We start from the raw sequence: 16,119 nt of genomic DNA, 5'->3' as shown, positions 1-16,119 counted from the left end.
CGATGAATAAAAAGAGAAAACACTGATTTTACAACTTATCATTATGAGGAAGTAAATTTTTGCATCAATTGGAAAAAAAAAAAAAAATGTATTTAAAAATATTGAAAACTGTCAATTTTAAAAAAATTAATTTGAATAATAAAAAATTTTATCGTATGATAAAAATTTAAAAAGAGATTATTTAAAAAATAGAGAAAATAAAAATCACAAAATATATTTCAAATATTTGATTAATAATAATGCAAAAGTTATTTAAAATGAATTTTCTACAATGAAAAAAAAAAATTCAACGAGCTAAATATTTTTCAATAAATTTATCTCTATATTCATTATTTTTTTATTAATATTTTAATAAAATATGTTTAATAATAAATGAAAAAATATTATACGAGATATTTAAATCGTAAAAATGTAAAAAAATATTTTTAATATTGATAAAGCAATATAAAAAATGTCAAAGAGAAATATTTAATAGTAAAATATATATCAAGTTTTAAATAGACAAATAATTGAAATAAATAAATTAAAAATCAAAACAATATACTTTTATTGTTAAATTAATTATACAAAAATTGAATGATGTAACTTTTTGAAAATAATAAATTAAAACAACAACGATAAAATAAAAAAATTCATAGATGAAACTGAATTCCAATAAAATGTCTTTGATTTAATTTAATAAGAAAAAAAAATAAAAATTTATTATTAAAAATTCATTTGAAATTTTTAATTCATAAAGTTTGGTTTTGTAAATTAAATAATTTTTTTTTAAATAAAATCAAAAAATATTATATTGTTAATAATTAAAATCAGATTGAAAAAAAAAATCAATTAAATAGTTTTAATCAGGTGTAACGAAATAAAAAAAATCTTTTTTCATCAACAACATCATTGACCCAGTTTCTTATCAAGTAGTTAATTAGTTTTATTTTTATGTAATTTATCTTCTTTAGCATGATCCATTGGTGTATAAGGTTGAATCAATAATTTTAGGCTCTCGTCAGACTTTTGTGATGTAATTGAACGTGGATCATTTCTTAAAATTGGATCACCAATTTCTTTCATTTTTAATTCAACTGAAAATTTTCTTCGTGGATGAGGAACAACAGATGCTTGTAATTTAGTTGTTGTAGTTGCTGCAAGTGTTAAATCCAACACAAGATCAATATTTTGACTTGCTGTTTTATTTTCAATATGAAAAGCATGTTCAATGACACCAACATGTCTACGCTCAAACATTGATGATGATAAATCTGCTGCTAGAAGACCAGCTACACCACCAAGTGGTGAACCAATTACAACACAACCAAACAATATAAATCCTGATCTGTGTGCTGCTTCAAATATTTCAACAGCACGTTCATGATTTCCACTAATTTCTGTTACAACTGCTTTAACATGACCGTAACCAGGTATACTGTCATCAATATTTGCAATATTTTCAAGTAAATGTGTCATATTTAAAAAATTAATTGATGATTGAATTGCTTGGTTTCTTTCACCAATCAAATATAAAATTGCAATTTTAACTTGTGCTATTCCTGGTATACTATCATAAAATGTAGGAGTTGCCTCTATTCCAATGACAACCATGCTCACAGTTAAAATAAAAACAAGTATCAAACGCATGACAATCAATTTTTTCTTTTATCTTTCAATAAAAAATTATTGTTATTGTTTAATATATTTTTATAAATCTGAAATTAATAAGTAAAAAAGAAAATTTTGAGTCAATTTGAATTTACTTGTGATTAGTTATCGCCAATAAAAAAAAAAAAATCTTCTAAGATTTATTTAGTTGATCAATTAAAATGTCAGGTGATATATTTTATTGTCTATTTTGTATTGAAAAAAATATTTTCATACTATTTAAAAAAATTTTGACTATAAAATTTATTTATTTTATTTTATTCAAGTGTTTTCAGTGGAAAAAAAATTTTTTAAATTAAAATTATAAAGCATTATTTGATTATTTAGATTGTTATTATTTTTAAAAAATAATTTATTGTATTATCTTACCAGCAAAAAACAGATCAGACAGTTGATTTCGTAGAAGAATTGATTAATTTATACTGAAGATTAATAAAAACTGGTCACATATTTATACCAATTTTACTAATGACTATTTTATTTATTTTTTGATGAGAGTGGGATTGTTTAATCTACTAAAATTGAGCGGTATATCAAAGACATTTAAAAGAAAAACGAACATGTCGTTTTTAAAATATATATATTTAGTTGAATGCAATTATATTATTATTTATTTATTTATTAATATTTCATGTTATATAATTTTTAATATTATTTTATTATAATTTTTTTATTATTTTCTAATAAAATAAGAGTCAAACATTTTGAATAAATCAATTGGAAAAAATTCAGTAAATAAATTGTAACAAGAAAAAAATAAGAAACAAGTGAAATATAATTTTTTTTCTATGTTTTAAAGTTTTTAGCTCTTTATCATATGTTCTATTTAGTTAGTGACCTTTGATAGAAGAATCACCAGTTTTGTTATTTAACAGACATCACATTAATAAAAAAAAAAAAAAATTATTTTCGACCGTTTTCTAGGTCACAAAATAAATTAAATCGAGACATGATTAATAAATATTTTTAATACTTAATGACATCTCTTACATTATATAAAAAATTCATGCGAAAAAAAATGAAATAAAAAAACTTTCAAAATAAATTTTGAAAAAATTATTCATTCCTCAATAAATAATTGAAAAAATAAAAATCATAGATAATTAATTTCAAAACAAGATTAGAATTGATGTAAAAAAAAAAAAAAAACTTATTAATATTAAAAAATGTAATCTAAAATAAATTTTTTAAATTGAAAAATAAAAACAATAACCACCAAAACTTTACCATATAAAAAAAATTAAATTTACAATAAAGTAAATGAATAAAAAAATCACTCATATATCAATCCCATCACGAAAATTATTTTAAAATAAATATCAAAAAAAAATAAGAATAACAATTAAAAATGAAAATTAATTTCAAAACTCTATAAACACAAATTAAACTTGAATTAAATGAAAAATTTATTATAAAGTTTAAAACTCATTGAGTAATAATGAGATAAAAAAAAAAAAAAATAAATAACTCAAAAGCAATATAACGATAATATTATAAAGTTTAAAATATAAATTATTTTCGTCCATATATATCACAGATGGACAAACACGTACTTTAAGTTGTTTTTCATTTATCATAAATATATATTTATAAATTTATCCTTTTAAAACCACCCTCGTGAAAACTCCCCAGAGGCAATGGCTAAATCGTGGTATGCCTCTTAAAATTTTCTCACTCTTTTTGCTTATATATATTTATTTTCCCAAAAACTACCCCTTCAGGAATTTTATCTCTTTCTATACAGTAACAACTTTTAGTCGCATAGAAGCGAATGCTTGTTACAAAACCATCGACAAAAATAGAAAGGGGTTTTATAAAAGTTGAACTGACTGTTAGTGGTTGTTGGAACTATCATGATGATGATGATGATGATGATGATGGGAGTAACAGTTGAGAGAGTTTGAAAAACATCCAGACATATCAATGTGTACATATATGTTGCATACAAACTCACCAAATATATGTGAATGTATTGCAACCACTTAATACATATACACACACACACAATAATAATAAATGCATCGTTGAACTTTCAACAGACATTAATTAGCATCCATAGGCAAATTATGTCTCATTAATTCGATTCATTGTATATATTATTATTATATATAGATATATATCAAAGAACAAAGTGAAAACAAAGGGATCAATAAATATATTTGCATGTGTACATATATATGTGACGCATATGTTTCACTTGTATCAATATCATTTATCAGTAAACATATTGCTTTGCAAATTATACCTACACACAATTGTTTTATTGATTAGACTAAAAAAATTGATCATAATTATATTCTAAGATATTTTTTTTTCGAATCTTTCTATGGGTTTTATGTTTATTTTCAATTGAGACAAACTTTTGTGGAATATTTTTATGATTTACAAATGATTTTAAGGTATCTATATTTTAAAAGATAGTTTTATTTTAAGCTTGATGTATTCAATAATAAATTAGAGATGATAAAAGGCTTTGATACCTGTGATTGGAGAAAATGATTGGAGCGGATTTATCAATCATGTAAGCCGTCTGTTGACTGAATCGACTTGTGCATGATGAAACATATATAGTTGGCTTTTATTTTATATCTCATTGAGATGCATCGTTATCGAAAAGTTAATCTCTTATCAGTTAGTTCAAAGTTGAAGTTTTAAGTGGATTGTTATATGCATTGACTAAAGGATTTTCAAAGGAAAAAGGTTGTATCAATTTAAATATTGATTTGATTATTACATTTAGATAATAGTTGATATTTATATAAATGGCTTATTAATTTAATTAATTTGATTATTTATCAATAATGACTAATTGATTAAATAACAAAAATCAATTTTATATATTTAAATTAATAGGTGTGTGTTTTTATTTTAGAGATTATGCTGTTTATAAAAATTCAGATGGAAATTTACGCTCAATTTTTTGCATAACCTGGAGTATATTGCCTGGAGCGTTTATTTTGAATATTGTGTGCGTATATTTAATTTTCGAGATAGGAAAATTCGTAGAAGGATTTTCAAAGCAATTTCTGTTGAGTCTCATGTATGGATCATTAGATAAAACAATAACATTAATTTGATATTTGCCAATATACGATAACGAAATCAATTATCATTAAAATGAAAATAAAAAAATTTAAAAAATGTAAATTAAAAAATGAACATAAAAAATTTTTTGTTTATAAAAAATCAATGATAACTATTAATTTCTACAATTATTTTATTCGGAGAAAATGTATTTAAAAAAAATTATAATTAACGTCATTTTGCAGAAATACAAATTCTATAAAATACTATTCAAAAAATTTCTTTTTTTTCATTTCCATAAAAAAAAATATATACATTTTTTTTTTTTTTTTCATTAAAATAAATAGGATTGCGAATTAAATATGTTTCAGTAAATACAAGTTGTCCAATTAAAAATACAAACTCTTGCATGTCCTTTTATTTTTAAATTTTAGTTTTTTTAAAATTTCATTTCATTAATTTATTTTTTTTTAAAAAAACTACAAATTTTTTTTAAAAATCTTTTAATTATAAAAACAAAAATAAAAATATATAGTTTGACATTTTTTTTTAATTATCTTTTGATGTATTTTACATGCGTCTGTATGAAAATATATAATTTAAATTTATGTTATTTATTAAAAGAAGAAAAAAATAAAAATAAAAATCGATGCAAGACCTTTATTTAAATTATTCGTAGTAGTTTTTTATCATTTGTCAAATGTAATGTATATTTATTTAATATTAATATTGATGTATGTGAATAAATATAAGCAAATATGTATTAAAAATTTATGAATGTGTGTCGTGCACGTGGCCCTTCTTTGATCACGAGAGCATGTGGCTTGAAACGAGAACGGAATGTAGATTATTTTGGGAATACGATCAAACGAGAATAAATCGGGTTAAGAGGGTTGAAGGTGGGTTACACTACACCCCCACACACACATGTATATATATATTTATAAACTTGAATACCTACTTCAAATACATATAGATACTTGGTATATATTTATATTATATATTATACATAAGGTAAGAGCGAGAAGGTGAGGACCAAACTCAACTACGAGTGGCAGCAAGACTATACACTTTCGTGAGGAATTCATGAGAGCATAAATTTTGCGGAAGAAGGATTAAAGGCGTAAAATTATCGTACTAAAACATTCATAGGGTTTACGATCAAATAAATGTTTATAAATGAATTGCGTATAGTTTTAAATAAAAAAAAAACGAAAATATTTCGAGGAATTATTTTGGATATAAAACAACAGGAAATTAATTAATTCTCAAAGATTTATTAGAGCTATTTTGTAAATTTTTAGGGGATTTTTTTTTCTATTTTCTAATTAAGTATTTATTGGTCTATTTGAGATTTATTTTTATCATCAGCCAATGAAAAATTTATATGGAAAATTAAAAATTAAAAAAAAGAAATTTTCAGTTTTCTTTTGTGAAATTTTATTTTATTTTCTAAAATTCTCCTAGGAAAACTCATTGATAGATATTTTTCAAATTTTTACAGCAAATAGAAACAGGATCTGACTATTCTCAAAAAAATTCTCGTCATGGATCGGGCATTATTTATTTATTATTTATTTGTTTATTTCTAAAAAAATTGAATTTTATTTTTCAGATTTTTTTTATCGACAGTTTCTAGTAATGAGTAAATTTTTAATATTTATTTATCATTAATTATATATTTTATTATGTAATAAACAATTTTTATATTCTAATTAAAAAGATTATATCAAGAATAATATATACACCCAGCTGTATATAAATTATTGACTTGTATTTTATGAAAAAAAATTCCGCGCGTATTTTAAATTTAAAATATAAAAAAGAATAATACGAAAACACGCAAAGGTTTTATACACAACAATAAAAACATGAATGAGCTGTTTTATCGTGTTTACTTTTATTTGAAAAAATTTAAAAAAATAAAAATAACGACATCAAATTATGTACTTAATATAAAACGTATGTGCACAAATATATAAACAACTTACAACATTGACCTCACTTAACACTTATTTGTTTATTTTATAAATAAAAATACTTCAAAAAGAAATATTATATAGCCAACATTTTAGAATAAAAAAAATGGCATCTACTTGAGTATTTATTCATCTATTTATTTTGTTTATAAATGTCCCATTTAAAACTTTATTTTTTAATATTTTTTAAAGCTCTTGCACTTTGCAATATCGGCCATCAAGTGGACCCAGTGGATCAGCTCTTATACCAAAAACAAATTCATTCAAAAAAAAAAAATTTATAAACATTAAAACTTTGAGATTAAAAATTATTCATCTGGGTAAAATTTTTAAAAGTATTTTACAGGTGAGAGCTGTATAAAAACAACAACTATAAGAAGTGATAATAAAAGCGTCAAAAAAAACTTGAATAATAAAATAATAAATTATAATAAATAATAACAATAAAAATAATAATGAGATGATGAAGATTGAAGAAAGCAAAAAAAGAAAAAAAAAAAAAAAATTATAAAAGTGTTGAGTGAGATGATGATGTGAGTTTGTGCGTAAAAATGTTAAATTTTTTTGACGAAAAATTTAGTAGCTAAAAAGAGTTCAACTTTATATGAGGGTTGTAAACTTTCAAGTAATTTTTTTAAAACTTTTTTATACAAACTTAAAACTTTTTAAATTGAATTAATATAATAAGGTAAATTTATAAAAAAAAAATTGCGGTTAAATTTTTTTCGAAACAGGAAAATAGATGATTGACTTTTCTATTTTACAATGTCGAAATTTTATTATTTCTCATTTACGATTGTTTTTTTTTTTTATGGAAAAAAATAAATAAAAAACAAGAATGGGTGGAGAGTTACATAAACCTTATGAATGCCAACATATTTGAAAATATATATGTGGATTACAATGAAATGGCGTATACCGTTAAACTAACATAGACCGACATGCCTCCAGGTACGTGTTTTATGGCTTTCGTTACATACAAACCTCATATTTTCAACGTCATCCAAACCTCAACGTTAAAAAATGAAAAAAAAAAACATGAAAAAAAATGAAGATTTAAGGATGAAGAAGAAAGGTCACGCCTGTTTGGCAAAAAAATTTATATAATATATTTATATTAAAGGTTTTTCGTTATATTTGTATTTTCGATCCACTTTTCCAATATCCCGGCTCTCTTTTTTTTTTTTTTTTGTATACATACATGTGGATATGTATAAACGAGAGGTACTCTATCGAATTCACCGGGTACACGTATACGTGACCTGAATTTTAAAATAAAAGAAAATATAAAAAAAAAAAAAACACACACACATTTTTAAAACATTTGAAAAGCATTCTATTTTCTGTCTGATGTGTGTGTGAAACACAACGATGTGATCTGTACTTTCATCCCCCTTCTCAATACAACTACTGTACTTTTTTTTTTTTACTATAGCTACTACTATCCCCCTAGGTTTTTTTTTTTATTTTTTTGTTTTTTAAATTTTTTTTTACCACACCAATGTCATATCTTTTGCCGCGCGACTGTGAATGTCACGTTAAAAAACGATTTATTTTTCCACCATCGAGTTTTCCAGTTTATTCCAACTGGTTTAACTTTTGTAACGTTGACACAATAGATATATGTTAAAACCATTTCACCTTTGCCTAGTTTTTATATATAATCATATTATTATTATTTTATTTTGATTTTACAACTAGCCGTGATTGATTTACATAGAGAATATATTTTTTTTTTCAAACTAAATAGGTGCAGAATTTTTTATAAATAATTTAAAAATAATTAAATTATATTATTTTTCGCAATTAAATAATATAATATTTGATTTTTTACGACTTGTTTTAATTTTTTTATTTGAATTTGGTTTAAATGGAAATATTTTTATTAATTTTTATTCTTCATTGAGTGATTTATCTGCATTGATTTCTATTATTATTTTGTAATATGATAATTCTCAAACAATGAAGATATTAAAATCATAATTTCAAAATAATCAATAATATATATTACATGCTTCTATATTGATGGATTGAATATTTAAATAATTATACTATTGATGATAAATATTCATTTTTAATTAGCTGTTGAAACAAACAATTGTAAAATGAGTAAATGAATAAATCATCAACAAATACTAATTTAAATTGTTAAAAGATTAGCTGAATTATTAAAAAGTAAAAATCTCTATAATTATTCTTGAAGAATAATAAATATCATGTGCATTGAATAAATGATAATTAGATATTTTATAAATAGAGACAATGCATTAATACAAGCTCAAAGATCCAGCGAAATATGTAATACATGGTGTAGTATAAGTTAAGCAGCTTAGACCACCAGTTGAAATATTGTAGAAAGCAATATTCACCTAACTATATATTCTGGTTGCATATTCTTACCACTTGACGTAGGTCGAGGGTAAAATTGGTAATGGTAAAAACACTATTTTCTCTCTTCAAGTTTGTGGCTGGTTAAATCGGCCTACCACATTCACATTCATATATAGCCAACACACAAAATTACATATATTACATATTAAATTGTTCAAAAATTTACTAGTTGTACAATTTGTCATTCTGTTTTATTATTAATAATATAAAAATATAATTTAACAATTTATAAAAATCTTTAACTGATTGTAATTAAAATTGAAAAATACTCTTTTTATTAAATTTTTTTTCGTAATTAAAAAGTTGGATTTATAATGATATATTTTTATTTTTTAAAGGGCAATTGTATTTTTAAATTTGGGAATATGCATTGTTGTTATTGTTGTAATAAACTTGTAAATTTGAATTAATATATCAAGTAAAGTTGGAGTATTCTAGTTTTAAGTTATCCTGATTATTGTTTTGTGATAATTATCTAAAACTTTCAATGTTGCTCAACAAACAACTATGAACGTTTTAATCGTTCTAAGATCTATTTCTATTGTTGTTATTTATAACGTAATAATTCATACTCTAATATTAAAATTGTTTTTATTTTGTAACTATTACTATTTTTAATTATTATTATATTGTTTTAAATTAATTATGATTGTTTTTATTCTATTTTGTTTTGTCAATACAATGTTGTATATATATTTACTGAAGTGAGATAATAATTTCCTCTTTATTGATAGCCAATGTGAAACTGCAGAATGATTTCGAGTTTGATAATTTAATCTGTTCAATTGACGAGTTTGTAATAGGGTATTTTCAATTACACGTCTCTCATAAATAAATGTATATCAACAGAAATAAATAATTATGTTTACACAAATATTATCTGATGTTAATATATTGTAATATAAATTTGTCAATTTACTGTGTTATCAATTTTAAATGAAAATTATAATTTATATATTAAATAATAAATTATATAAAAATAAATGCAAATATTATTTTATAAAAATAAGAAATAAAAATTGAGCATGTTGACAAGAACCGTGAGTGACATTGTCATGAGTTCATAATATTATATATTTTTTTAGCTTGAAAACGTACTGACCCAGGACAACAAGAAAATAATATCGCATCAACTGGAGATTCAAAAGAAGTAAAAAAAAAAAAAAATCAATAAATAATGATAATGATCAAAGAAAGTGTCATAAAACAATGGTCTATTTTTTTTCCAAATAAAACTCACACCGCTACAAAAACTCAATTATCGTCAATAAAAAAATGACTAAATAATCGCTAAAATAATTATAAAATTACGATAATAATTTAATGAAAAATATTAAAAATATCATTGAAATAATTATAGAAAATATTAAACTACATACCATACGTGTAGACAGCTCCAAAAAATTTTCAACAGCCATTAAACTGCGTCATTATTTATCTTGAAAAACTCACGAGACAATGAATATTAAATTAACTCAAATCGACACAAATAATTAATTAGCACTTGAACACTTAAAATTCGCATTATACTCAAAACAACAATAAAAATTTTCGTGTCTCGTGCCAAACACTTGACTCAATATTGTCACATAATGGCCGCCAATTTACTCTTTTTTTTTTTTTTTTTTTTTTCTCACGGGGGCTGGGGGTACAATGGAGTAATAAAAAAATCGACAAACGTGTAAAATAATCGTAAAATAATTATTAATTACTAATAAAACGGCACTCATCACTCTTATTTTAAATTTATAAAAACTATATTCGAAATTAATTAACAGGTAAAACAAATCACGACAAGAATTATATCCAATTCATGTATTTATTTTTTTTACACTCACTCACAACACAAAAAATTTTAAACTGATATATTTTTATAATTAATTAACTCATAAAAAAATTAACAATAAAACGCAATAAATATTTCGGAGTGAAGCGAGCGTGGACTGCCCGAAAAAAGATGAAGTGTAACTGATTTTTTTTTATTTTTTTTCTCCAAGACGGCAGAGGGGGACAAGGCACGAAAAAAAAAAAAAAAAAAAAAAAAAAAAGGGAAGCCGGAAGCGGAAGAAGAGAGAGAGCAATAAAATAAAAATAAATAAATATATTTTTAATAATTCTATATCACATTGAAAATAAAAATAAATATTAATAAAATTGATGACATTTTTTTTCTATAAATAATATCAGTGTAATGTTTATAATATTTTGCATTTTGTGTTTTTTTTTTTCTTACCCCTCCCGCGGTGCAAAAAAAAAAAAAAACTAAATTGTCGGCCATTATGTGACAATATGTGAGTTAGTGTAGTGTTTGGCAATTGGCACGAGACATGTAAATTTTTTTATTGTTACTTTTCTGTGAGTGTAATTAATTTTAAGTGCTAATTAATTATTTAAATACGATTATTTGATATGTATTATCGTGAAAATCAAATGTGAGTGTGTGTGGGTGTAATGAAGAGTGACAATTTGAGTTAATTTAATATTTATTGTCTCGTGAGTTTTTCAAGATAAATAATGACGCAGTTTAATGGCTGTTGAAAATTTTTTGGAGCTGTCTACACGTATGGTATGTAGTTTAATATTTTCTATAATTATTTTAATGATATTTTTGATATTTTTCATTAAATTATTATCGTAATTTTATAATTATTTTAGCGATTATTTAGTCATTTTTTTATTGACGATAATTGAGTTTTTGTAGCGGTGTGAGTTTTATTTGGAAAAAAAATAGACCATTGTTTTATGACACTTTCTTTGATCATTATCATTATTTATTGATTTTTTTTTTTTATTTCTGTTGAATCTCCAGTTGATGCGATATTTTTTTCTCGTTGTCCTAGGTCAGTACGTTTTTATGCTAAAAAAAATACCCGGATTGTCTCTGTTGAAAAATAAAAAATTAATTATCAAGATTTAAATAATTATTTAAAAACATATAATAATGAAATTTTATTTATTGAACAGCTAATTGTTGAAGAATAAAAAATTAGTTCAAGAAAAAGTTGAAATTACATTGTTAAAATGAAAAATAATTAAACTCTATTTATTATAAATATTAAAATACTATTATTGTTGGTTATAGAAATTTATTATTCGAGTATTCAATTACAAAATTCATACACACTGTATAATCTGATATCTCTCATATAAACAATAAATAATCGAAATGTGAAGCTCTCGCGATTTGTAATTTTACAATATTCATTAATTAAATGCTTTTTTCGTATACTTTACCGCTTATAATATATATATATTTTATCTCTGGCTCATTTATTTACTCTTTGTAATTATGCAAACCCATGACATTAGACCACCTTCATTTCAGTATAATAAAATATAAAAGTTAACATAAATTAAATTGAGTTTAATCAATTGTATCTATTTTTAAAAAATATTTATTTATTCACTTTTTTGTACAATTTTTATTAGAATAATTTAATTTCATTAACAATTGAAATTCACTATCAAAAACATTTTTTTTATTCACACAAAATTTCTAAAAATATCTAGTTTAATTTATTTTTTTAAAAAGATCTAAATTTAAGGTAGAAAATTGATTATTATTTTAAAATTCAAACTTAAATTTACATTTGGTTTTTTGATATCATTTTAGAATATAATTTCTGTCGTTTAATTAATTTGTGATTTTATAATTTCTCTTTTCTTCTTTCTCATGAAAAAAACAAAAAAGAAATGTGATATTTTTATTTTGAAAAAAAATAATATATTAATGCACATAAATATATTTCGATAGTCTATATCCTTATTTATATACATTTTGATATTTTAAAAATAAACATTCGATATCATATATAAATAAATTACTGTCATTTATTTAAGTTTATAAATATAGCAAAAAAATATTCATTTATTTCGTAACGAAACGGTTTTTCTCTACCCCGAAAAATCAATTTATATATATATTTTTTTTTATCACAATAAAGATAAGTAAAACAAATAATTTATCCTGAGATTTTAAATAATTCAACTTGACCATAAATATTCAATAATCAATTAATTATTTACAAATATTTAAACACACTAAAAATTTTTATTATCACAGACATTTTACCTTGAAAATAGTCAAAAATAAATTTAATAAATTTTTAACTTAGACAACTCATTTTCATAATCATAATCATCATTTTTATAAAATTCTGATTTTTTAAAATTACCTATAATCACTGAATCACAAATATAAATTTTTAAAACAATATTTTTTTTACGATCTCTACTAACTTTAGCTGCATTTATAATACTCTCATGTGTTATTCCAGTTTTAGAAATATATAATTTTTCAATATTAACACACTGATCTAAAACGATCCCAATACCAACATCAGTGACATCTTGACATCCCCAACAATCAAGTATTCTTAAATGATACATATGATAAAAAATTCTGTCATCAACATTTATTGTTCCACTTAAATTCAACACTTGAAGTTTATCTAAATTACTCAGTTGTCTGAGTGTTGAATTATTAAAATCATTACACATTGATAAATCCAGATATTGTATGTAATGACATTTATTTGTAATATCAATGATTGTATCATCATCAAAATTCTCGGCATTAATTAACGTCAGCTGTTTTAAATTTGTTAAATTTGATAGAAACACTGTGTTACCAAGAAATATACAATCAATCAATTCAAGATTAATCAATGATTTTTTATCAGCAATTATTTTGATTGTATTGCTGTCAAGTATTTCTTTATGTAAACTCAATTGACAGAGATTATAAAACCTTTTCAAAATCTGAAAAAATAAATAACAAAATTATAAAAATAGCCAATCAATATTTAGCTACTTTAATTTATATTTAAAACTCACACTAAAATCTTCAATTCTCGGTGTTGGATTGTCATCACTGTAAAGATCAAGACCTTCAACTGCTTTTGGTATTTCAAGCAAAATTGGTTCCCAAAAATTATCATTACTATCAGCAGTAATTTCGTCATCAATTGAATCATCATTAATATTAAAAATTTTGAGTGAATTAATACTTTCAATTGCTTGTCGTAATTCTGTATTATTCGTTTTTTTTATTGTAAATTTTATGTCCAATATAAATGGACAATAATTTTTCATAAAATTTAATAATAATATTGTTGAATAATAGTGGGATTCAATTGATACATTCGTCACGTATTTTCCAAATCGAAATAATAATTGTTTGATAATTGTTTTACCTTTTAAATGGCTCGATAAAAAATGTCCAGTAAAGAAAAAATATTTTATCTTTGGCCAGTATAATTTGTTGCATACGTCAGTCCAACTTTGACAAACTAGAAAAAATTTAATTTGAATTTATATTATTATTATTGTTTTAACAATGTATATTTTTTTTTTTTTTGCACTAAGTTATTAAAATAATTACTTGATTCTATTTTTGGCATTTCTGTTAATGGAATTTGCTTGAATATATTTATAAGACAATCATTATTTAGTGAATTAATTGTCGTTTTTTTTTTTCTAAATTTTTTTTTAAAATAACGAGCAATTTTATTTTTTATTTTCATTACGAAAAATTTCACTTGAATAACACTCTTTTTATATTTATTTTTAACACTTTATAATTGTTAAAAATATTTTCATATTTATATTTTTAAAAACATTTTAGTGTTATTGATTAATTATTTTTTTATTGTGAGTATGAGTTTAAATTTTAATGCTGTCTTGACAATCACAGGTCAAACTAGCGACTGTTTACTAAACATATGTTATATCTATATGTATAAAACATGACGTGGAGGAAGGTGTGTTTTCTTTAAATAATAAAAGATAAAGTTGTTTACTCAATTTCATTTTAAATACCGTGTTATCTTTTTTTTTTTTAAATATGTGTGAGTATTTTTAATCAATGCATTAAATTGTTTATTGATGTAGATTTGTGTCTGGCTGTATAGAAAACAAAATACACATATATATAGCCAGCTCTAATCAATCCCACAATGATAAAAAAAAAAAAAAATGTTTTTCGTATTTTCATATTTTCTGGAATTTTATAAATAATACTCGTTTATTATTTCGTCGACAAATTTAAAATTATTTAAATAAAAAATTTAAAACATTATGTTATTCAAATATTTTTTTTTTAATTACAAAAAGTTCATTAATATAAAATCAAAATTTATTTGATTAAAAATAATAAATTAATAATGAATAAATGATATAAATATATTTTGTAAAAAAAAAAAAAATTTATCAATTTATCTAATTTTAAATTGTAGGTCAATAAAATCATTAAATTAAAAAAAACTAAAATTTCATATCATTCTCATAATAACGAAAATAAATTAAAATAAATTAATAAAAATAATATTTATTAATAAATAAATAATTTTAAAATTTAAACAAAGAAAAAATATATATTTTTATATCTCACTGTAATTTTTTATTTAGTATTTTATATTATATATTTTTCAAATTTCAATAAAAACTCGTATTTCTCGAAGCATGCCTTATTTCCATATATACCTATACACATTGTGCAGTTCATGGGTATTATCTACCAGAGATGTACCTCAATCCACAAAATCCATTTTGCTATATCACATAAGCCACAAATAAAAAAAAATAAAATATTTTTCAAATCTCAAAAAAATCCTTTTCTTAAATCTATTTGAATATATATTTTTTTTTTCTTTAAAAAAATAAAATACATACATCTTTAACAACATAAAAAAAAATACTACAATAAATAAGAAAAATATCATTTCATTTAAATCATATAAAAAAAAAAAAAAACAATTTCAAAAAATATTTAATTCCCAGTAACAAATTAAAAGTCAATTTTTATTTTTAGTCAGACAAGTTATCTGAGTAAACAATCGACTGGAAAAAAAAAATAAAAGAATTATAAAAATTGTTTAAAAACCTGTCATAATCAAAAACCAATAAAACGTCCAAATTTAAATTCAAGTCTAGACATTATTATGCAATCAAATGTAAATTTGAAATATGACAAAAAAATACATATTCAATTAATTTTAATATTCAATAAACATAAATATATATCATTAATTATTTATTTTATTTTTTTAATAATACTGGGTTCTTTGTCTATGTA

At 21.9% G+C, this 16,119-nt stretch overlaps 1 protein-coding gene across 1 annotated transcript; it reads right to left on the bottom strand.

Annotated features, from left to right (window-relative positions):
- Nucleotides 1-915: 915 nt before the first annotated feature.
- On the bottom strand, nt 916-14,510 carry LOC122847557. The gene is made up of 5 exons (XM_044145332.1): nt 14,428-14,510; nt 13,881-14,335; nt 13,230-13,805; nt 11,915-11,925; nt 916-1,417 (listed from the first exon to the last, which is right to left on the bottom strand). The coding sequence occupies exons 1-5, from the start codon at nt 14,444-14,446 to the stop codon at nt 916-918; spliced, it is 1,563 nt and encodes a 520-aa protein (XP_044001267.1). The 5' UTR covers nt 14,447-14,510.
- Nucleotides 14,511-16,119: the final 1,609 nt, after the last annotated feature.

This window comes from Aphidius gifuensis, linkage group LG1, assembly GCF_014905175.1.
Source record: "Aphidius gifuensis isolate YNYX2018 linkage group LG1, ASM1490517v1, whole genome shotgun sequence".
Classification (NCBI taxonomy): domain Eukaryota; kingdom Metazoa; phylum Arthropoda; class Insecta; order Hymenoptera; family Braconidae; genus Aphidius; species Aphidius gifuensis.
Note: the sequence above shows the minus strand (reverse complement) of the source record. Positions and strands in the feature narration are given on the sequence as shown.

What these genes read in the sequence shown, in the direction of transcription:
- LOC122847557 (XM_044145332.1), bottom strand. An exon ending in CGAGAATTGAAGATTTTAGT is followed by an intron (nt 13,806 to 13,880) that starts GTGAGTTTTAAA and finishes TTATTTTTTCAG; the next exon opens with ATTTTGAAAAGGTTTTATAA.